The sequence below is a fragment of the Carassius auratus genome, unplaced genomic scaffold, assembly GCF_003368295.1.
Source record: "Carassius auratus strain Wakin unplaced genomic scaffold, ASM336829v1 scaf_tig00214574, whole genome shotgun sequence".
In the NCBI taxonomy this organism is placed as follows: Eukaryota; Metazoa; Chordata; class Actinopteri; order Cypriniformes; family Cyprinidae; genus Carassius; species Carassius auratus.
Window position 1 is genome coordinate 1 of NW_020527718.1, and position 22820 is coordinate 22820.

The 22820-nt window shown below is 38.2% G+C and overlaps 1 protein-coding gene, 1 long non-coding RNA gene and 1 other non-coding gene across 3 annotated transcripts; 2 read left to right on the forward strand and 1 right to left on the reverse strand.

Annotated features, from left to right (window-relative positions):
* Positions 1–143: 143 nt before the first annotated feature.
* On the reverse strand, positions 144–3172 carry LOC113092357 (uncharacterized). The gene is made up of 4 exons (XR_003287550.1): positions 3092–3172; positions 2802–2942; positions 1814–1998; positions 144–376 (listed from the first exon to the last, which is right to left on the reverse strand). It is a non-coding gene; the product is annotated as an uncharacterized LOC113092357 (long non-coding RNA).
* Positions 3173–4346: 1174 nt separating this feature from the next.
* Positions 4347–4418, forward strand: trnah-gug (transfer RNA histidin (anticodon GUG)). Its single transcript has one exon. It is a non-coding gene; the product is annotated as a tRNA-His (tRNA).
* A 533-nt stretch (positions 4419–4951) lies between these two features.
* On the forward strand, positions 4952–22059 carry LOC113092360 (kynurenine 3-monooxygenase). The gene is made up of 15 exons (XM_026257943.1): positions 4952–5096; positions 6268–6337; positions 6606–6703; positions 8119–8208; positions 9667–9715; positions 10782–10869; positions 11378–11543; positions 11628–11699; positions 12291–12412; positions 13132–13279; positions 14189–14246; positions 14434–14516; positions 15057–15158; positions 15249–15308; positions 21160–22059. Exons 1-15 carry the CDS (start codon positions 5019–5021, stop codon positions 21298–21300), a joined length of 1425 nt encoding a protein of 474 aa, XP_026113728.1. The 5' UTR covers positions 4952–5018; the 3' UTR covers positions 21301–22059.
* Positions 22060–22820: the final 761 nt, after the last annotated feature.

Genomic DNA, 22820 nt, shown 5'->3' on the forward strand with positions numbered 1-22820 from the left:
CTCTGGACACGTAACTCCACACCGAAAAGCATCGTGACACCTGAAGGTCTAAACCCTGATCACCTTTTCATAAGTTCAAACAGTCGTTCTTCAGCTTCTAAAACGGACCTGCATTCCAGATGGCTCTTTAATAATTCACCACTTGCTCTTTTTTTATGGATTCATTTACCTGTCCAAAGCCCCTTGCAGATGCTCATGGGATACATCAAAGTAGTAATTGGTGTGCTCTCCACTGGTGAAGGCATTGGAGCTGCCGGCATGCTCGCTCAAAAACTGGCTGTACTCGTTCTCTTTGGGTACTTCTCGGTTCCTAGAAACAACATGTGCTCACAGAAGTGGGCCAGACCTGAAATGTTCTCTGGATCTGACAAAGAACCTGCAGGATTGTAAGAGGAGAAAAGCAGGAGATTAAGCAGCGCAAGAAAACACTGACAGCTTGCACTCTGACACAAAATGGGAGCTTGACAAACTTGTAAATCGAGCTGACTTCACTGGATGACGACAGGTTCAGGCATATTCAAGATCATCATGCTTAAATCCTTAGTTAAACAAAGGTCTGTATAAAGGTTTGCTACAGCACTAAAGGCATTAGAACACTTAAGCAACCAGCTCTACCATAATATATTAGTCAGTAAGATGGCTCTCCAAGTCTTTGGAGCAAGGGTTCTCAACTCTAGCCCTCAAGGCCCACTTTCCTGCAGAATTCAGCTCCAAACTTGATCAAATTCACCTGTTTGTATCCTTCTAGTGATCCTTGTGGAAATGCTTACAAAACCAAGTTCCTTGTTCTTCTGATTGCTTCTATTGTTCTCCTAATTTGTAAATCGCTTTGGATAAAAGCAACTGCCAAGTGATTAAATGTAAATGCAATAGGACAATTTTCATTAGAATCAGTATTTCAAATCAAACTCTACTGCTGAAAGTTAATGTATTTAAAAAAACAAACAAATTAAAGCTACACAAGCAGAATAAATGTACACAAATCCTCTGTGAAACATTGTTTCATTTAAATAATGAATGATATAAACAAATTATTTTTGTGTTTCTATTAATAGCATTGTGTTCAACGGTTTAAATGACTGAATCAGTTTGATGAGCCAGTTCTTTGATCCTTTTTAAATTTGAAAACTATTTGGAATAGTGTTCAGCATAAACAAATCCTTAGAATAGAAAAAAAAAACCTCATTAATTCAAATGTGATTCTTGTCTTCTTATCAAAAGGCTCTTTTAAGTGGTAATAAGTGAGCATTAACGAAACGAAAAGATATTTTTATACTAATTCCACGTCTACTTCGATGATTTTCACATTTGATTCATTGGCCTTTATCTTTTTCTTCAACTCCCACTTCTCAACTGTTTGGGTTGTTAGTTATGCACCCATAAAGTCTGTGCTGACACACTGGGCGGTGCTCAGCTGTTATTCAAATTAATTTTTTAAAGTAAAGTATTTTTTTCTTAAAGGGCTGAAAGATTCAACGTGACACAATAGGCCTTCAATGACTTGTACAGAGTGGTCTGTTCAGAAACAAAATTATTCAATCCCTCATGGGCTTTGGGTTTCACAAAAAAACAAGACAAGGGCAGCCGGCCAAGGTTGGACTATAAAAGTTGCTTTTTGTGAAGCTACAGAGAGACAGACAGAGGCCATCCAATCAATTTTTTTTTTACAACCTAGTTATTGATGGCCAATAATGAGGATGTCCTTCAGGTTAGTAATAAATAGCCTGCATTAAAATAGAAGGGATCAGAAAGCAGTAAGTAGAGAGATACATGCCAAAAGGAGCAAACAATAAAGCAAACTCTTTGCATTTACCTATGTGGACATCCAGCGCGGCTGATGATTTGTCAGTGGTGGGGTCACTGACAAGAACTGCTTTCAGTCCATTTGTAAACTCAAGTCCTCGATACTCCCGCTTGTCTTCTGGAGAGCGAATGATATCACTCACTACCCTCTTTACAGCCGGATCACTCATTCTGACGGACAGAGTTGAAATACGTCTGGATAAACAAAAGGACAAAATTAAGAGCCTGGCAATCTTAAACGAACTTTTAACGAATCACTTCCTGTAAGGAGGAATTTCAAAAAAACAAACACACGTCAAGTAAATTACACAATCAGTGAGACATACAGAAACCATTTAGATCTGAATGAGATTAAAATGCCATTTAGTTCTAGTTCTTTGGTTTAAAATGTTTCCCTTACATATTTTAGGCTCAGTCGGTTAAATTAGCTGAATGGCTAGGTTTAGTTTGAAAGCATTACCTTAGCCTAACTGTACTTTAAGTGTCCGTTTATTCCATTGGTTTACTTGAAACTCAAGTTCGGTTGAGACTAAACTTGCACTTGAACTAAACCACTAATGTATCTGCATCAGTGGTTTAGTTGAAGTTTAAGTTTAGTCTCAGTTTAAGCGAAACTGTGTCTTGGACAAAGAACACATTTAGACTGTTTAGTTTAAAAGTAAATTAACATTATGTTTCAGATTATGTCATGTTTATTTAGTTTAAGTGATTTAGTTTAGCGCATGTTAAATTCAAGTCTATCTTAAGTTTAAAGAGTACAGTCGGCTTTCAGTGTTTTAAATTTACTTACTGTTGAGTTACATGAAAACCAACGAGAAATTCAACAGAATAAAACATTTTCAGAAGTTAAGCAAAAAATATGTTGACACATTATGAAATATTGTGTTATGAGCTAAAGCGATCACGCGCGGCAGTAACACACGAGCCCAGCCGCCAGCGAACCGGGCCGCCATTAACCGCACACACACGCACAAAAAAAACATATATTTGACACTTACCTAATAGATCGAATGAAAACAGTGGTCAATATCATTAAATCTGAAGAAAACTCGCTGTAAAGGACCACCGGCTAACACATTTTTGCATACTTCAGTACTGGATAACAAAACTCTGCCGAAGATGTCAGGGCGCCATGATTTCTGCAGACAAAACCAATCAATCTCAGATCAGCCGCGGGCCACTTTTACGCGCTGTTAAATACTTTACATTTAATATGAGATATCAACCGTTACATATATGTATACACGGACGCGGAACATATTATGAATCAAAAATGTTTTGAAAATACCCATTTGTTTCCCTTGAAGCGGTTGGAATTGCTTAGTCACGCCTTGCCGACTATTGACGTCACGAAACAGGCTACACCCACAATCCAGGTTTAGTTGCGAGCACGTTGAGTATTTAAAGAGACCTCTTGATTTACGCGTCCAGCTCTCTCTCTCTCCTCTCTCTCTCTCTCTCTCTCTCTCTCTCTCTCTCTCTCTCCTCTCTCTCTCTCTCTCTCTCTCTCTCTGATTAAGATTTGCTATGCATATCTTGACATAATCTTTAAACTCTTACTGATCTAATCCCTTATTGATTTATTTTTTGTAATAGGGTAGACATGATGCTATCATTGCTTGACATTTAATGTCCAACTAGACAACAACAACTTTGAGTGTGCTACTGTTATAAAATAATGACCTCAGACAAGAGCAAGAAACACATCGTGGTAAAACTGCAGTTTACTTCTCTTAAAGCAAAAGATCAATTAAAGATAGTTTCCAGGTTTGCATTTGTGTTATTTTGGTGCATCTGGAAAATGTACGGAGTTAGAGAAAACAAATAAGCACACATAAATTGAACTTTTGTTTTTATGACATTTTATAACATTCTACATTTTGTTCTGTACAGATTATACTGCACAACATTACACGATGCATATAAAAATAAGATAACGGGGAAAAAAAGAACAAGAAACAACTATTAAATAAAAAGTGCCAGGGGTAATAATATAAAAATATTATAAAATATACATAAAAAAATCTTCTTAATAGCATAGAAAAAAAAAAAATAACCATATATGAATTTAAAATAAGTGTTATTGAATTGCTTACCCTGACAGACAAATTTCACTGAATATTAATTTCATCGGATTGTTATTTTTTGTTATGTTTTGTTTTCAGTAGGCTATATGACAAACAATTGTACAACATGTTCTTTAAGATCTAAAGATGCAGCAACGTAAGGAGCTAGGAGCTTAAGTTGTTCTTAAACAGATTCTGGATTAAAAAATAAGCCAGTCTAGTCTTTAATACTCCACAGAAAATTCATCATGCATGTCAGGTGTTTGGTAGATTTGGCAGAGCCAGAATACAGAATCAGGGCTGGATCTGTGATTTCTTGTTTACAACATGAAAATCAAGTTGTTAACAAACAGCTGTTCATCAGCATAATTTATTAAAGCCTTGCTGTTTTAACAATAGAGTGTAAAACACCACATCTATACATGATTGTAATCATGACTGTCATTTTCCGCTTCGCGCTCGTCCTATAGGTGGCTCGCCGTGATCGTATAGTGGTTAGTACTCTGCGTTGTGGCCGCAGCAACCCCGGTTCGAATCCGGGTCACGGCAGTTTTTTCTTAAGTAAAATCCCGAATTTATTATTACAGATTCTGATTATTAACACAGTCAAATTAAGACGGTCACGGAATGAATCTAAAATAACCGTGACCGATTAAAATGACTGACGCATCTTAGTCACGTTGTGAATGCGTCAGTGTTGCTCTGACGTCGCACACGAAATCCATGTCATTTTGCATCACGTCCACTAGGGTGATATATTACAGTTGTAAATTCATACAAACATAATTGATATGTACTGAGTAAACCCGGTATTTTCTGAAGTTATAACTGTTGTTTTGGGTGTTACGAACTGTAATGAATGCACGGCGATTATGACTACTAATGAACCGCTTTGAGTGTGTGTGTTTGTTGAGTCAGTGTGTGAAGTTCGCTTGGGTTGATCATCACGTTCATTAGGTTACATATCTGATCAACTGAAATACTGACATACAGACTGAAGGGCTGATAAACGGCGACCTGTCGATGTTTGACTTTGTGTTGCTCCTCCTTCATAACCAGAAAACCCTTCTTGAAACTCTCAGAAACTCATTCACGCACTGATTCCAGCATAGCCGTTTAACTCTGAACACTTTAGTGTTGTAAATCATCATGGACAGTGTTTCCACGCACACACATGAATCCAGCCGCAGTGAGAGGAAAGTGATCGCGGTGGTGGGAGGCGGTTTGGTGAGAAACACAATTGATCTTTATTGACTTGATTACAAATCTTTGAATTCTCTCAATCACTATCTACCGTCTCTGTCAATGTCTCTATCTATCAAGACATTAAATTTTTTGAAATAATCACAGAAAATGACCTCTAAATGAAAGAAAAGTTGGACTCAGGTGGTCTGTTATATTTCTATGGGTATAGAGAATGTTTCCTATGAAAAATAAAATAAAATGGACAATTATTTTAAAATGATCTTTGTTAATCACAGTAATACAGGTATACTATAATTCTACTTAACAGGAGAACGTTAATGATTGACAAAGTGGTTATGAAACTCTGTAAATATTCTATTACAGATGTGGTGAAGAATGATTCATGACTGTATTACATTTTTTACATTATTCTATGCACTTTATAGTTATTTATGCAAGTGTAATCTGAAAAGAATTATTTTAATTAAATACATACATTATATTTACATTAAATTAAATGTAGCCTGTACTCTTTCTGTAACACAGTTAATGGCTTATGAATATATCCAATAAGTTATGGGGGTGTTTATGTTTTCATCAAGTGTTTTATGCGTTTATAGTTGCATAAACTGACTTTAAGTTAAATGTTTCCTTCGTTAATGGTTTGATCTTCTGATCTCATGCTTAAAGAAGGGACATAAAAAGACTGATGATAAAATATGACCAATAATACTGCACTTGACACAAAGCATAAGAATATTGTCTGTAAATAATATATTGTTTGTTTAGACCTGTGTTGGTCAGCCAGTGTCTATATAAAGCCCCGGCCTCAGAAAGTTCAGCAGTACCCTTTTATATAGATATTTGAGATAAAAATTATTAAAGTAAAATCATCCAAAAGTCTTCTCTTTCCTTAATATGCTTTAAGTACAAGTTTATAAGGGAAAATTATGCCATTGCAAGCTTTTTAGATCCTCTGAAACCCTATGTATAAACATTATTATACAAAAATGTACTTTTACTGAATCATAGTACAGTTATTAACATATTGTGGTTAATAATTGACATTTTCTTAAAGCCTACCATGATATAGTATTTACACTGAACTCCAATATATTTCAATGTACAAAATTGTACTAACATGGTATATCCAAAAACATGGAATTATGTTGTCATAAATAATCTATTTCTTATTCTAACCCTGTCAATTTAGGTTGGATCGCTGATTGCCTGCTTCCTTGCCAAAAGAGGATTTGACGTTGCAGTCTATGAATCACGAGAAGGTGAAAACATGAGCTATCTCTCTCACACTAGCATTAATCAAAACTTTACTTTAAGGCTGTCATTCTGCATCTCAGTTATATCACTCCACTCTTTATTATTCATACGGCGCACACTTCAAAACTATTTGAGCTCAGTTATAATATTGTGGAAGGATTTTAGACAATTATAGACCACCACATTCTCATAATGTACAGATATATGGTTTCAAATGTCTTCCTAACTTCAAATGCATTCCTAACCTCATCGTTTAAACTTTTGTTCTGTTAGATATTCGTCAAGCAAAAGTCGTGAAAGGTCGAAGCATCAACTTGGCTTTGTCACATAGGGGGCGCCAGGCCTTGAAACATGTGGGAATGGAGGATAAGGTGGGTTTCATCATTGTTTTTTTGTTGAAGTTAAGCGCTTGTAGCATGCATTTATTCAGATTTTACATACATAAGTCTCCTCTTTATAAAAAAGCTGTTGTTAAATAGTTGTTAAAGCCATCATATTCAACATTTTCGTAGACACTAGGCAGTTTATTTAATAATAGCACAGTGTTTCGATCAAGTAGTAAGAAGCCATTAGCAGATGCTTTGATCAATACAGTGGCTTACAGTTTAGTACACTTATTAAAGATACAATCCCCTTGGAGCTGGGTTTATTGTTTAGCATTTTTCTATCACGATTCACACTTTTAGGAAAAATATAAGCATGCGGTTGCTTATTAATAAACATCTTGGCAACCAGTAGTACAGTATTTACAGTAAGAACTCATGAATTCTGTGATGACTGAGCTATTCTCTGGCTTTTCCGCAGAGGGAAGTGTTGAAAGTACTATGAGGAAGTCTGACCATGTGAAACTAGGTCAAATGCTTGCACTCAATACATACACAGTCAAACTTAGAGTTTTGATAGGAAGGATCGAATTGTATATGGTTAGCACACAGAGTCCTGTGTCTCTGTGATTTGGTTATTTTACACTATGTGATTTTTCAGCTCGACAGAGCCAGAAATGCCAGGTCAGGGATACTGTATGTATGAACTCAATCCTGAGTTAACATGATTTTTCATGTCTGACAGAGTGTGACAGACAGTCTGAAGCTTTAGAGGCATAAGGTGGACGGATGGAGCTGTTGTTAGCTCTTGTACATAACATGATTTACCCAAATAGGACATCTGCCTGGAGCAACAGCTTTTGTTGGTCCTGCAACAATATTCCCATCAACCCCGATCATTTTCAATTGAGATTTTAGGGTTACGTTTTGGCAAGGGGCTTCAACTAAATTTTTTATTTTATTTTATTTTTTCATTGCTCTCTGGCTTTAGTTCCAAATATTGTGCCTCAATGAATTGTATAATATATATACAATCGTATTTTATTTGATCTTTTATTCAACAAATATGTATTGATTTAATTAGAGGTGACAGTAAATTTACATTTCAAATAAATGCCATTCTTTTGAACTATATTTGTGAAAGGATCCAAAAAACAAAAACAACAACAACAACAACAACCAAAAGGTTATTGAGCAGCATTTCAGAATTTTAGAATGATTGCGGAAGGATCATAGACTGGAGAAATGATGCTGACAATTTCATAACATGAATTCATATATTACATAAGAAAAATCTAATATTATTTCAAAGTATTGCTGTTTCAACTGTATTTTTTTTATTAAATAAATCCAGCCTCAGTAAGTATAATAAAACATTACTGACCCCAAACATTTGAACGGTAGTGTAGATCATTGAGACTGTGTGCATATATATATTGTCATGTGTTTTTTTAATTTTACAGATAGTCTCTAAAGGCATTCCAATGCATGCCCGAATGATCCATAATCTGAATGGAAAACGCTCTCCAATACCCTATGGCAAAAAGGGACAGGTAACAGTACATATTTTCAGATTTACACATTCATATTCACACAAACATTGAACTTCAAATGGCTATCCTCTGGATCTTTATCTCAGTTCAGAAATGCACAGTCACATGACAGGTTGCAGTAAAGTTGTTGCACAGTTACAGGGTTATTAACCCACTAGTTGAGAACATTTACATCACACATACATTCATGCTTGGAGTCTGTGTGCTGATACGTGACCAGTGACCCCAGCAGAGTCAATACACCCATCTCCCCTCAAACCAGTTTGTTAATCATTACAATCATAATGCACACATAATAGTGGCAATTAGGACTTTGGCATTTCTTTTTATGAGAAATCAGCACATTTGGTTTCCTGACACATCTACACAAGTCTAATTTTTATAAATGTGGAATAAATAAGACTACAGTAGTTTGACAGAAATCTGAATGCAAGTGAACATGGACAGGTTGTTATGAACAAAATATTATTAAAAATAATTATTATTACTATGAATAAAACATATAATTTGTATAATTTTACATATAAATAAATGTGTAGTTTAGGGTCTGTATAGGTCATTAGAATATAATTGAAATTTATGAAAGAAAGAACAAAATAGTGAGTGGTATATAATTTGAATTATTTTTCATATTAATAAATTTGTTTTCTGAGCCTGTATATCAACATTTATAAACAAAAAATAATTAAGAAAAAGAGGTATATAATTGAAGTAATTTTGCATAATTAATACAATTGCATTTTAGGCCTGTGTAGGTCATCATAATATCATTGAAATTTATGAACAAAGAAACTAATAAGAAGTAGGAGGTATATCATTTAAATAATTGCATCTTAATGCATGTGCATATTTTGAGCCTTTATTTGTAATTTTATTATTCACCATTTTTCAAAAAAAAAAATAGTTTTTTTAAATGTCCAATATTAAATATTTATAATGAAGAAGAACCAGTTGTAGAACAACTGATTAACACAACTAAATATCCTGTTTAACACGTGAGACATTCTTTCATCTTTGCAACAAAACAGCCCTAAATATGCTTTGAAAACAGCTGAGATGAAAAGCTCAGTTTTCTCTGGCCCAGTTTGTGTGTTCATTTTGTTCCTGATGAGGTTTGCGGGGATTATGTTGATTGGAAATCACCAGATGGACTGAAACAGAACTGCTTTTAAACCATTAGTTTATTGCTGCTACTACTATGTAATCCCCTCACAATACACACTCACTGCTGCAAACAATGTGCGTCAAGGTGCTTTTAAACAGTTGTGACATCTAAGCTGTAGATTATAGTGCCTTTCAGGTGACTGAACTCCATGGCTGTCATAAATCCATCATTTCAGATTTAAAATATCCCAGATAATCCAGCACATGCATGATAGAAATTGAAGTTGTCATTCTCCACGGCTGACTGAGTCTAAACTGGAAGTTCCCGAAATATGACTGTTCTTTCTGTTGTAGTACATCCTCTCTGTGGACAGAGCTAACCTCAACAAGGAGCTGCTAACAGGTGACATTTCATTTAAACAACCATTTGAAACACTTAATGTGCCCCTTTATACATTATATGGTACTTTATGTACCTTCATTTTTTTTATTTTAATTACCTCTTAGGTTATTTTGAAGATATACGTCCTATTTGCATATCAATCCCAAATGGCCTCAAATATTTTTAGTTTCAAGTCCTCTCTTCATTTGCCCACTTTTTGGGATTTTATCAGTCACTAATGGATAAAATCAAGTCCCTTTTTTGAATATCCAGTTTAATTTTGAAAAGTTTTGTGAAAAAGTTTTCCATTTTTAAATATTTTTGGAGAAGTCTCTTATGTTCACCAATTCCACATTTATTTGAACTACTGTAAAAACTGTAATATTGTGAAATATTATTACAATTTCAAATATATGTTTTCTATTTAAATATTTTTTAAATGTAATTTATTCCTGTGATGGCAAAGCTGGAAAGGAGCTACTTAATAGTTTAGTGGAAACCGTGATACTTTTTTTATTCGGGATTCTTTGATGAATATTAAGTTTAAAAGAACAGCATTTATTTTGAAACATAATTTTTTTGTCTTTGCTTTCATTTTTGAGCGATTCAGTGTCTCCTTGCTGAATAAAGACCCTTTCACAAAAAGAACGATAACTATAAAGATAAAGATATTAGTGTACACACTAGTGGACATTCTCGAGAAAGCAAGATTGATGCTGATTGGCTGTCAATGTTTTTTTCATTCATCACCTGGAAAAAAATTGTTTTGAAAGGGATTCCAATGGTATAGTTTCTCTGTGCCTTTATTGTTATAGTTGTGGTGTGGACTCTGATATTCTTAGATTTTTAGAGCTATATCTTTATAGTTATCATTCTTGGTGTGAACAGGCCTTAAAAGTATTAATTTCCTTTAGAAACAATTAACCCCCACACTTCTGAATGGCAGGTTGCAAACTTGTGAATGCCATTTCTAAAAGTTAGTTAATTTAAGCAGAAATGAGTTTAGTATCAAGAAATCAATCCAGTTTGAATCTTATTCCTTTTATTTACTGAATAAACATACAGAATTGAATTTTTTTTCTTGCAGCGGCAGACGCATATCCAAACACTACGCTGAACTTTGATCACAAGCTGCAGGACTGGAGTCCAAAATCAGGAACGATGACCTTCGTTGGGTAAATTGTAAACACTTTCTGTCTCCATTTTGGGGAGTGAATAATACCGTGATTTTGTTTAAAATACCTTGGGTGCCATGTAAAGTAATAGTAATAGTTTCTGTCATAAAAAAGTCTTAAAATAACAATTTTGTTACTTGAATTTCTTGTTGTTTAGTTTAACTTTAAGTTAAATAGTTAACATGAAATAAACAAAAATGAATAAATATATAAATACATATAAAAATAAATAAATAAATAAATAAAACTATACAGACTTGAAAAAAATATATATCAAGAAATTTTATTTACTTTATTAACTTATTGTCATTCCAAACCCATATTTCTTTTCGTTGAGCACAAAGTTTTCACTTTTAGGTGAACTAAACTTTTGAAAAGCTTTTTTAAACATATCTTCAGTCACAGATCAGGTTTGGCTGCCCAAAAGGGTCATGTATAAATGTATTTGCGTGTTTGTATATTGAGTGTGATCAGATTATATTTCAGCAGAGGTTTTGTCTCTGAACAGACCTGATGGCCAGAAGAAGGAGATCCAGGCTGATCTGATTGTAGGCTGTGATGGAGCTTTCTCTGCCGTCAGGAAGCAGTACCTACGGCAAAGTCGTTTCAATTACAGCCAGACATACATTCCCCACGGGTACATGGAGCTCACCATGCCTCCTAAAGACGGAGATGTAGGTGTCACAACAATCTTATCTTCATTACATATCTGCCATCATTTTATCTGCTCACATCTCGTTCTCTCTGTGCCCTCTAAGTTTGCAATGGAGCCCAATTACTTGCACATTTGGCCCAGAAACACTTTCATGATGATTGCCCTGCCCAACTTGGTAAGGTCACGTAATCTTTTTCATTGTGTTTTACTCATATATTGTTATTTTTAATTACATTATTATACTTTTTCAATTACAATATTACAATTTTCAATATATTGTTTTTTAAACTACAGAATATTTCATTATTTTACTGTTTATTAACTTTTTTGTGAATATCTATTACCTGGTGTTTTCATTGTTGTTACTATGATTATAAAATTTTAAAAAATATTTTAAGTTTTTGTAAACTTGTTATCTAGTGTTTTATTATTATTATCATAAATAGTAGTAGTATTTATTATTAGTAGTATACGTATTTTGTTATTATTATTATTATTAGTTTTTGCTATTACTGTATATTATTATTATTATTATTATTAAAAAATATTTTGGGGGATTAACTATTTATTAGTTTGTTATTTGCTGTTGATTTAGTGCTGGGTATTATGTATAGTGTGGTTTTCATGCAAATGCAAAAAGTCTCACATTTTCTGTACAAGTATTTCCTCCGAAGGTGTTTTGAAAGTGCATTATAATCTTTTGCTGTGGTTATATTGTGGTTTTCCTGGCAGAAAATCATGTTTCTTTTGATTTGGGTTTTTTAAGGACAAGACGTTCACATGCACACTCTTCATGCCCTTTGAAGAATTCGAGAAGATCCGCTCCGGTGACGAGGTCATCCGTTTCTTTCAGAAATACTTTCCTGACTCCATACCTCTAATAGGAATGTGAGTACAGTTTGTTCTGTCTCTCTTTCAGTCTCTTGTCAATCTTTCTGCTTCGTTCTTTTCTCAGTGAGGTGTGAAACTGCAGTCTAACAGACACAGCCCAGCGGGTGGCTTTTTAATATGAAGGAGATACAGTACTGGGATGATGATTTGCTTATTATTATCAATGCTGGAAACAGTTGTGCTGCTTATATTTTGTAACATTATAAATGCCATTATTTTTGATTAAATTAATGCATCCTTGCTGAATTTATTTTATGGTTGGAGTAGGAATGGTAGAGTATGATATTATTATTTTTTTAAAAGTATATTTCACCCTTTTTGAAACAAAAAGGAGATATTAGGCATAATAAAAGTCCCAGTCACATTTTGCTTTATTGTATCCCAATAAAATGCAGTAAATGGTGACTAATAGTGCCCCTTTTTTTTTACTGAATTATAAGTCAAACGAATTTGAAACAACATATGACCTTAATATAGCATTTTCAGTTTCCGGATTTTATATTATATGAGTAACTTGTCAGTGTTATTGTTCAGATTGTAATTCTAAAAATGTTGTTTTTCTTTTTTTAATTAACAGAATGCTTTGAATGAGATTGTCCTACATTGAATGTCATAATTAACATAATTAAGCCGTGAGTCACTGTGCCACAGACAGACGTGCCAGTGTTATATATGCATGTATGTTATGGACTGAGTGTGTCTGTGTGTTTTCACAGTGAGGCTCTAAAACAGGATTTCTTCCGGCTGCCGGCTCAGGCCATGGTCTCGGTGAAGTGCTCCCCGTATCATCTCTTTGATAAGTGTGTTCTTATGGGAGATGCGGCCCACGCTGTGGTTCCTTTCTATGGTCAAGGCATGAATGCAGTAAGTGGGGGTTGGAGAGGATATTCATACTCATCAAAATGCTTCAGTTTTTTCAATAAGTCTCCAGCTGTAATTTCTCCCAGTCATGTAAACATAACCTGAACACCAGATGAAATCTGATTAACAGTATACAGAAATGTTCCAATAGTTCTGGAGCATGCAAACATCTTTGTACTCAATAAAAGCTTGACCTGAACATGGACCAGTGTTACTTTAGTAGGTAGTAGTATCTTAGTTTGAATTAGTTTTTAGGTCTATTTTAAAATTCATTTTTGGTAATTAAAATATGTCTGAAATTATATATGTGAACACGGAACACAAAACCAGTCATAAAAGTCAATGTTTTGAAAAACTGAGATTTATACAATAATAAATAAACTTTCCATTGATGTATGTTTTGCTAGGACAATACTTGGCTGAGGGTTCAAAAATATATAATATAGAGAAAACTGCCTGGAATGCAAGTCCTTAACAATGCATACTACTAATTAAGTTTTGATATATTTACGAAATAAAATTAAAAAAATATCTTAATGGAACATGATCCTTACTTAATATCTTAATGATTTTTGGCATAAAATAAAAATTTATAATTTTGACCCATACAATGTATTCTTGGCTACTGATAACAATCTAATATACCTGTGCTACTTATCACTGGTTTTGTGGTCCAGGGTCACACACACACACACACACACACACACACACACACACACACACACACACACACACACACACACACACACACACACACATTTAGTTAACTATACTAACCCTGATATGGATCTTATTTAAAAAATTGGGTGCTTGTAAATGTAGTCATTGATGGTCTTGCAGATTGAAATTTTCAGCAAAGTGAAATAAAATTAATAACCAATAAATGTGTCATTATTTTATTTTGTTTCACAGGGCTTTGAGGATTGTTTAGTTTTTGACGAGATTATGGACCAGCTGAATGAAAACCTTGGTAAGACAGAAACCCCCCAAAATTTCTGAGATGAAAGGAATTTATTAATTAAATTATAATTTTAATCTTCTTATTATTTATATAATAAACATAATAAAACGTATAATTTTAAATAAATCAAGTACTGTTTGGAACATCCCAGAGTGACATCAGTAATTAAGAATTTTTGAATATGCTTTGTCTGCAGCTGCTGTGCTTGAAAAATACACCAGAGTCCGTGTACCTGACGACCACGCCATCGCTGACCTGGCCATGTACAACTATGTAGAGGTAGGCCATGCAATACTGTATCTGAACACTAGGTGCAGTCACATGACTTCCATTTCATTCATTTGACAACAGTTGTGTTCGACCTGAAGCGGCCCTGCACATACCAGACAAAGAACCCCAAGAGTAATTAGAGAGCAGGTGGCTTTTGTTACTTTGAATGGGAATGAGGATGTATAAATTAAAGATAAATCCTGATGGATGGATGAAAATATTCAAGCTAAAAATAACTGAATAGAGGATATAATATATTCCTGTAGCGCCTCTTAGAGCTAGCAACATCAAGGTCATGGGTTTTTCTGTTCATTAAGTAGTAAGCACACATACATTACAGAACAAACACACACTCACGCAGCAGCAGTAAAGTCTGTCCAGATGATTGCATGTGACATACAGGCCACAGTGACACAGGTCAACCTCATTACTGATGGCAGGGTGAAGATACAGGCACACACATTTGTTTTTAAGAGGTTAAGGCCAGACCAAGAGCTAGAGCATTAAATGCTGCCGTTAGCTTCGCTCATGATGTGATCTGTGTCGCAGATGAGAGCACACGTCAATTCCAGATATTTCCTGTTTCGAAAATACCTGGACAATTTCCTTCACTTCATCATGCCAAAAACAATCATCCCACTTTACACAATGGTAAGAGCCTTCCTTTCTGTGTTCTGCATCGTCTTGTTTTTAGTTGGTGGTTAGTTCACTAATTCGTATGGTGGATTACTTGCTTCTTAGGTCACATTTACCAGAACACGGTACCATGAAGCGGTGAAGCGCTGGCATTGGCAAAATAAGGTGAAGACCAATCCTGTATTTTTTTTTTTTTTTTTTGCTGAAATGTATGCTTTAGCAGCAAACTGTATTCCACAATGCAATGCACTAGATTTGACTATTCTTTTGTGTGTGAAACACACATCATTTGTTAATCTAAATATCTGATTTTGAATCTTTTGCTCACCAAGGCTGCATTTATTTGATAAAAAGTCTGTAAAAACAGCAATATTGTCATGAAACCTTTTCAATTTTAATATATTTTACAATTTTATTTTAAGCCAAATTTTTAAGTGTCACATGATGTAACGACAGATAAAAGAGGAGGAAGCAATTGCAGGCGATCAGATGTAGTTTATTGAGAAAGAGAGTCCAGGATGTTGGCAATGGCAAGGAAGGTCTACGGTGGCGTGAGAAGAGCTGGGGGGTGAAGTCGGCGGTGCAGGTGAAGGTGGTCAATGGTTGAAACCAGGAACAGACCGGAACACTGACACGAGGACGACAACACTTAATCCACTCCAGCACACGAACACGGAAGACGGTAATCCAACTAGGACACGAAGACATGAGAGAGGATCTGACAACAGAGAGAGAGCGAGGTGAGTATAAGTAGCTGAGGTGTGATGAAGATCAGCTGGAGCGAGACAATCAACACCCAGGTGATGACAATCAACTAAACGAGCACATGGAGACAACGTAAGTACAAAAACAATCACAAAACATGACACGGAGGAAACACTGGATTTCCTACCGTGACAGTACCCTCTCCCCTAGGACGTCACCTGACGTTCCCAGCCTGCTTTACCGGTAGATTGTAATCATCTATAAGGTGGTGATCCAATATGTCCCGAGCAGGAACCCAGCTTCTCTCCTCCGGACCGTAACCTTCCCAATCCACCAAGTACTGAAAACCGCGTCCCCTCCGTCTAGAGTCCAGAATACGATTAACCGAATAGGTGGTCTCCCCATTAACGAGACGAGGCGGGGGGGGAGCCGGAGCAGGCGGATTAAGACGGGAAGAAATCACCGATTTAATTTTGGACACGTGGAACACGGGATGAATCCTCCTGTACGCCGGAGGAAGGCTAAGACGCACGGTTACCGGATTAATAATCTTGGTAATAGAAAACGGGCCAATAAATTTGGGAGCAAGTTTGTTAGAAACGGAACGCATAGGAATATTCTGGGTAGAAAGCCACACTCTTTGACCGACGACGTAACGGGGAGGCTTCGACCGGTGGCGATCGGCCTTAGCCTTGGTGCGCGACCTAGCCTGGAGCAGAGCTCTGCGAGCTCTGGTCCAGGTTCGGTGACACCTCTGGACTAGTGCGTGTGCGGAGGGGACCGAAACCTCGGATTCCGTACTGACAAAATTAGGTGGTTGGTACCCTAAACTACACTTAAATGGAGACATGCCCGTAGATGACACTGGCAAAGAATTGTGTGCGTACTCCACAACTGAGAGTTGCTGACACCAGGACGAAGGATTATTGGAAACCAAACATCGCAAAACCCTCTCGACATCCTGATTGGCTCGTTCGGTTTGACCATTGCTCTGGGGATGGAACCCGGAAGAAAGACTAACAGTCGCTCCTAATAATTTACAAAATCCTCGCCAAAATTTGGACACAAATTGGGGACCCCTGTCAGAAACCACGTCTGTCGGGAGGCCATGTATGCGGAAGACGTGGTCAATGACAGCTACCGCTGTTTCCTTGGCTGAAGGTAATTTGGGCAAGGGAATAAAATGAGTCGCCTTCGAGAACCAGTCCACTACGGTTAAAATCACCGTATTGCCTCTAGAGGGCGGGAGGGCGGTGATAAAATCTAGCGAAATGTGGGACCAGGGTCTTGAAGGGACAGACAGCGGTAAGAGTAACCCATCTGGAGGTCGATTGGAAGTCTTACCAATAGCGCAAACTGAACAAGCCAAGACGAAATCGTGGACGTCACGAGCCATACCAGGCCACCAAAATCGTTGCTTGACTAGAAATCTAGTTCTACTAACCCCTGGGTGACAAGCAACACTGGAACAATGACCCCACTGGAGAACGTCTGACCGTAACCCCTCCGGCACAAACAATCGGTTCGGTGGGCAACGAGCCGGGGGCGTTACCCCTTCTAAGGCGGTCAACACCTTCGATTCGACCTCCCATCTGAGCGCGGAGATAATGATGGTCCCCGGTAAAATGGGCTCGGGAGTAGCAGTACGATCGGAACGCTCAAAAAGACGGGATAAAGCATCGGGTTTGATGTTTTTGGAACCCGGCCGGTAAGAAAGTGTAAAATCGAAACGACCGAAAAACAATGCCCACCGAGCCTGCCTGGAGTTAAGTCTTTTGGCGGTTCTAATGTATTCGAGATTCTTATGGTCCGTCCATACAATGAAAGGTACACCCGACCCCTCAAGCCAGTGACGCCATTCTTCCAGTGCAAGTTTGACTGCCAACAACTCTCGATTGCCAATGTCATAATTAACTTCTGCAGGAGATAAACGGTGAGAATAATACGCGCACGGATGCACCTTTCCGTCTGAGGATGCGCGTTGGGATAACACTGCTCCTACCCCCACCTCTGACGCGTCGACCTCCACTATGAATTGACGTGAGCGATCAGGGGTGACGAGAATGGGAGCTGAAACAAAGCAGCTTTTCAGTTTGGCAAACGCAGCCTCAGCTGCGTCTGACCACCTGAACGTCAAACTAGGGGAGGTCAAGGCGGTCAGAGGAGCGGCTAGTTGGCTGAAATTGCGAATGAAACGCCGGTAAAAATTGGCGAACCCCAGAAATCTCTGCAGGGCCTTGCGAGACTCTGGGGATGGCCAATTTACCACAGCCTTAACCTTCTCAGGATCCATGCGAACACCCTCAGTCGAAATGATGTGTCCTAGAAAAGAAACAGACTGTGCATGAAAAACGCATTTCTCCGCCTTGACAAGCAATCCATTCTCTAGCAACCGCAGAAGCACTCGTCGTACGTGTTGCACGTGTTCCTGGAGAGACGAAGAAAAAATCAATATGTCATCCAGGTAAACATATATGAACAGATCGACCATGTCTCGCAACACGTCATTAACGAGTGCTTGAAAGACTGCCGGCGAGTTGGTTAGCCCGAACGGCATAACGCAGTACTCAAAATGGCCTCTAGGGGTGTTAAAGGCAGTCTTCCACTCATCCCCCTCCCTGATGCGGACCAAATGATAAGCATTACGTAAGTCCAATTTAGTGAAAACGGACGCTCCCTGCAACCTCTCAAAAGCTGAAGACATAAGCGGTAAAGGATAGGTATTCTTTACCGTTATGTTGTTCAGCCCTCGGTAGTCAATGCAAGGTCGCAAGGATCCGTCCTTCTTTCCCACAAAAAAGAACCCCGCCCCCGCTGGAGAAGAAGAAGGGCGGATAAACCCCGTTGCTAGAGAACTGGATATATATTTCTCCATGGCTGCCGTCTCTGGAATAGACAAAGAATATAACTTGCCCTTAGGCGGAGAAGTACCTGGCAATAACTCTATCGCACAGTCATAGGGACGATGAGGAGGAAGAGAATCAGCACGAGACTTACTGAACACCTCCTTCAGGTCGTGGTACTCCGCGGGCACGCTAGCCAAATCCACTGCTTCCCCCTGAAACACAGACTCAGAAACATTAACACCAGCAGACAAAAGACAAGACAAATGACATTCCTCGCATCAGCTAACCACAGATCCCAGGCGCCAATTGATCCTGGGGTTGTGTTTCTGAAGCCAGGTGTGACCGAGAACGATGGGGGATTGAGGTGAGTCCGTGATGTAAAATGATATCTCCTCAGTATGGTTGCCAGATGTGGTGAGGGAAACAGGTAAGGTGGTCTGAGTGATGACTGGTAGTCTGTGTCCGTTGAGAGCAAAGGGTGCAATGGGGTGTTTGAGGGAGGTGAGAGGAATGTTAAGCTTACAAGCGAACTTGAAGTCCATGAAATTACCCTCTGCCCCAGAATCCAACAAGGCGTGATGCTCGAGTGCGTGGGTGGACCACCGTAGACTCACCGGAAGGAGTGTCGATGTAGATGAGGTCTTCCTGGCAGAGATCCCACCCGATAGTAGCCTCCGTTTTACTATCGGGCTTGGTCTTTTACCGGACAACGCTGGATGTGATGTTCTTGACTGCCGCAGTATAAACATAGTCCCAGGGATCTCCGCCTGATCCTCTCCTCCCGGGAGAGCCGAGCTCGCCCCACCTGCATGGGTTCAAGATCTCCCGGTGGGCTGACCGCAACATCTGAGCGCTGATACTGAGCCTCCGGTCTGTTCGCGAGAACTGTTCTCCCCCTCCGTCTGGCGGCTTGATCGAGTCGATTGTCAACTCTGATGGTGAGGTCAATCAGACTATTGAGAGAAGTGGGGAGCTCGACGGCGCGGATCTCCTGTTGGATGCGGTCAGCCAACCCATGCAGGAAGTGATCCCACTGCGCCTCTTCGTTCCACTTACACTCCGCCGCCAGGGTGCGGAACTCAATCGAGTAATCGGAAACGGACCTTTCCCCCTGACGTAGGTCCGTGAGAAGGCGAGCCGCTTCCCTCCCGGCGACGGAGCGGTCGAAGACCCGTCTCATCTCTTCCGAAAGGGCGTGGAACGAGGCACAGCAGCTGTCTTGGTTTTCCCACACCGCCGTCCCCCAGAGGGCAGCCCTTCCCGTAAGTAGTGATAAGACGAATGCCACCTTCATCTCCTCGGTGTAGAACGTGCGGGGCTGCATGGCGAAGTGCAGAGAACAATGAGACAGAAATGATCGACAGAACTCTGGCTCACCCGCATATTTCTCCGGGATGGGGAGGCGTGGTTCGGGCTGGGAAATCCCCCCGGAGACGATCGGCGGTGTGGGTGGCGTGGGAGGCGCAGCGGGTGACGGTTGTTGTTGGTGTTGCGTCTGGAGAGCGAGCTCGGACACCTTCGTCACCATTGCTTGGAAGGCTCGACCCATCTCATCTATCGCCTTGTCTTGGCGATCCATACGACCCACAGCTCGTTGCAGAAATTCTTCCAGATGAGATGGGGAGCGGTCGCCTGCTGCTTCCATGATGGTCAGATCCTTCTGTAACGACAGATAAAAGAGGAGGAAGCAATTGCAGGCGATCAGATGTAGTTTATTGAGAAAGAGAGTCCAGGATGTTGGCAATGGCAAGGAAGGTCTACGGTGGCGTGAGAAGAGCTGGGGGGTGAAGTCGGCGGTGCAGGTGAAGGTGGTCAATGGTTGAAACCAGGAACAGACCGGAACACTGACACGAGGACGACAACACTTAATCCACTCCAGCACACGAACACGGAAGACGGTAATCCAACTAGGACACGAAGACATGAGAGAGGATCTGACAACAGAGAGAGAGCGAGGTGAGTATAAGTAGCTGAGGTGTGATGAAGATCAGCTGGAGCGAGACAATCAACACCCAGGTGATGACAATCAACTAAACGAGCACATGGAGACAACGTAAGTACAAAAACAATCACAAAACATGACACGGAGGAAACACTGGATTTCCTACCGTGACACATGATCCTTCAGAAATCAGCTATTATTATTAATTATATATTTATATATATATTAAAAAATGTGGGAACCATGATACATTTTCAGGATTATTTAATAAATAGAAAGTTCAAGATTTTTTTTTTTTTTGCAATATATGTTTTTGTTCAGTGTTTCTTTATTGTAAATTTTTTTTTATTGAACTGTAGCATAGCCTATAATTGTAAAAGCCTATTTTTTTACATCGGAAATTGTCCTTCACTGCAGATGTTGTTAGTAGCCTACATTGTTCACCTAAAACTTGGATTTAAAAAGTTGTTTAAATTTTTCACAGTATAGTAAAATAACTAATGGTCTTTCTGGTCTTTTGCAGGTGATCACTCAAGGTCTGTGGCTGTGTGGAGCTGTATCTGCTGCAGGAGGGACGTATGTCTTTTTCAGATACTCTCACAAACTCCCCAGAATCACTGCAGAGGACCTCTGGAGCCGTATACTCGCCTTAAAGCACTTCTAAACCCTGTGTTGATGTTTAGTAGCCATGTCACGTCAAAGGAGAAACTCCCAAAAGATCTTTCATGGGTCTGTACTGGACCAGAATTGAAGTCTTGTTCAATACAAGTTAAATAAAAAATGCCCTGCGTTTTGTGTTATGATGTTGATTACCACAGAAAATAATTTTTAGTAGTTTGTCAATGTAGTGCACTTAAAATTGGGTTATAATGGGCCAGCATTCCAGATGGTTTAAAGCAGAAATGTTGCTGGTGTGGTTGTAAAAGCACTTATCTTCTCATCATGCTTTAATATAAAAAAGTGACTTGCATGGCATTCAAGATGTAGATTTTACCAGCTCAAGACTTGAGCAGCAAGAATGCTGACTTATGCTGAATTATTCTGTAAAACATTAAGTGTTTGAGTTCCAAAAGTTGTTTATTTTGTATTTTTAGAACTGGGAATAGTTCTCTTAAACATTTATACATTTTAATATTTAGTTCCTGGTCCCATGTACTTCCATTTTAAATGGAGATTATTCTATATTTTCTGTGATTATCAACCGTCTTGCATTCCTTTAACATGTATTGAATCCAGAACATACCTTTTAATAAGTCACCATGACCTTGAAGCTGTTGTAATGGATGTATAATTCTGTTTCAGTTCTAATTCAGGTTTGCTTTTACTTTATATATCATGTGTGGGTGTTGGGATCTCTTAGCAAATATTATTTCTTTGGTTTTAATTAATTTAAAAAGTCAAGCTGATCACTGTCTTTCTTGTAGATTCTAAATAAGTTGAATGTGACTGAATACATCTTTTGTTCATTGAATGCCTGAACTCTTCAGCTTTTTTTGCGGTCTAGGCATCTCACTTTTAGTGCAAAAAAAGCAATGTCATACTCTAGTTTTAGGGCAGGAGAAATATTAAGTCCTCCTGATGGTCTTTCACTGTCATGTAAAAACTCACATTAATCCTCATTCACATTTAACCCACAAATCCTCAGCAAGGCATAATCCATAAATGAGATAACAGATGCTCTCTGCCCACTCAAACAGGCAGTTGCTCATTCAATTGTCTTTTTAGTATCATAAATCCCTTTCTTAAAATGATAAAAGCACCACTGCTTCTTTTCAGCTAATGTTTTAGTCATTATTCAGTATCTAATTTTAATATTTAAGGTTTAATTGGTCATAAAAAAAACTTCAAATTCCTATTCAAATCCACGCAATCAACAATGTAACACTTTCAAATACGTATTTTAAATATGCCTACATGTAGGCTAACTAAAATAGGCCCACTGTCCATCCCTGTAGGCCAAGATCAGATAACAGTGTAACATATTGATTATAATATAGACTACTGATAAGTGTAAGATTCACTTCAATGAGATGAGATGACAGGATGCTTTCAACTGATTTCCTATTGAATTGTCATCAACTGAACTGCAGTAGTCAATCTATTTAGTGAATATAACTAGATAATAGACAATGCTGCATAAGGCTGATTATTAATTGTTCCACTTTAAGATGCATTTTGAGGTGC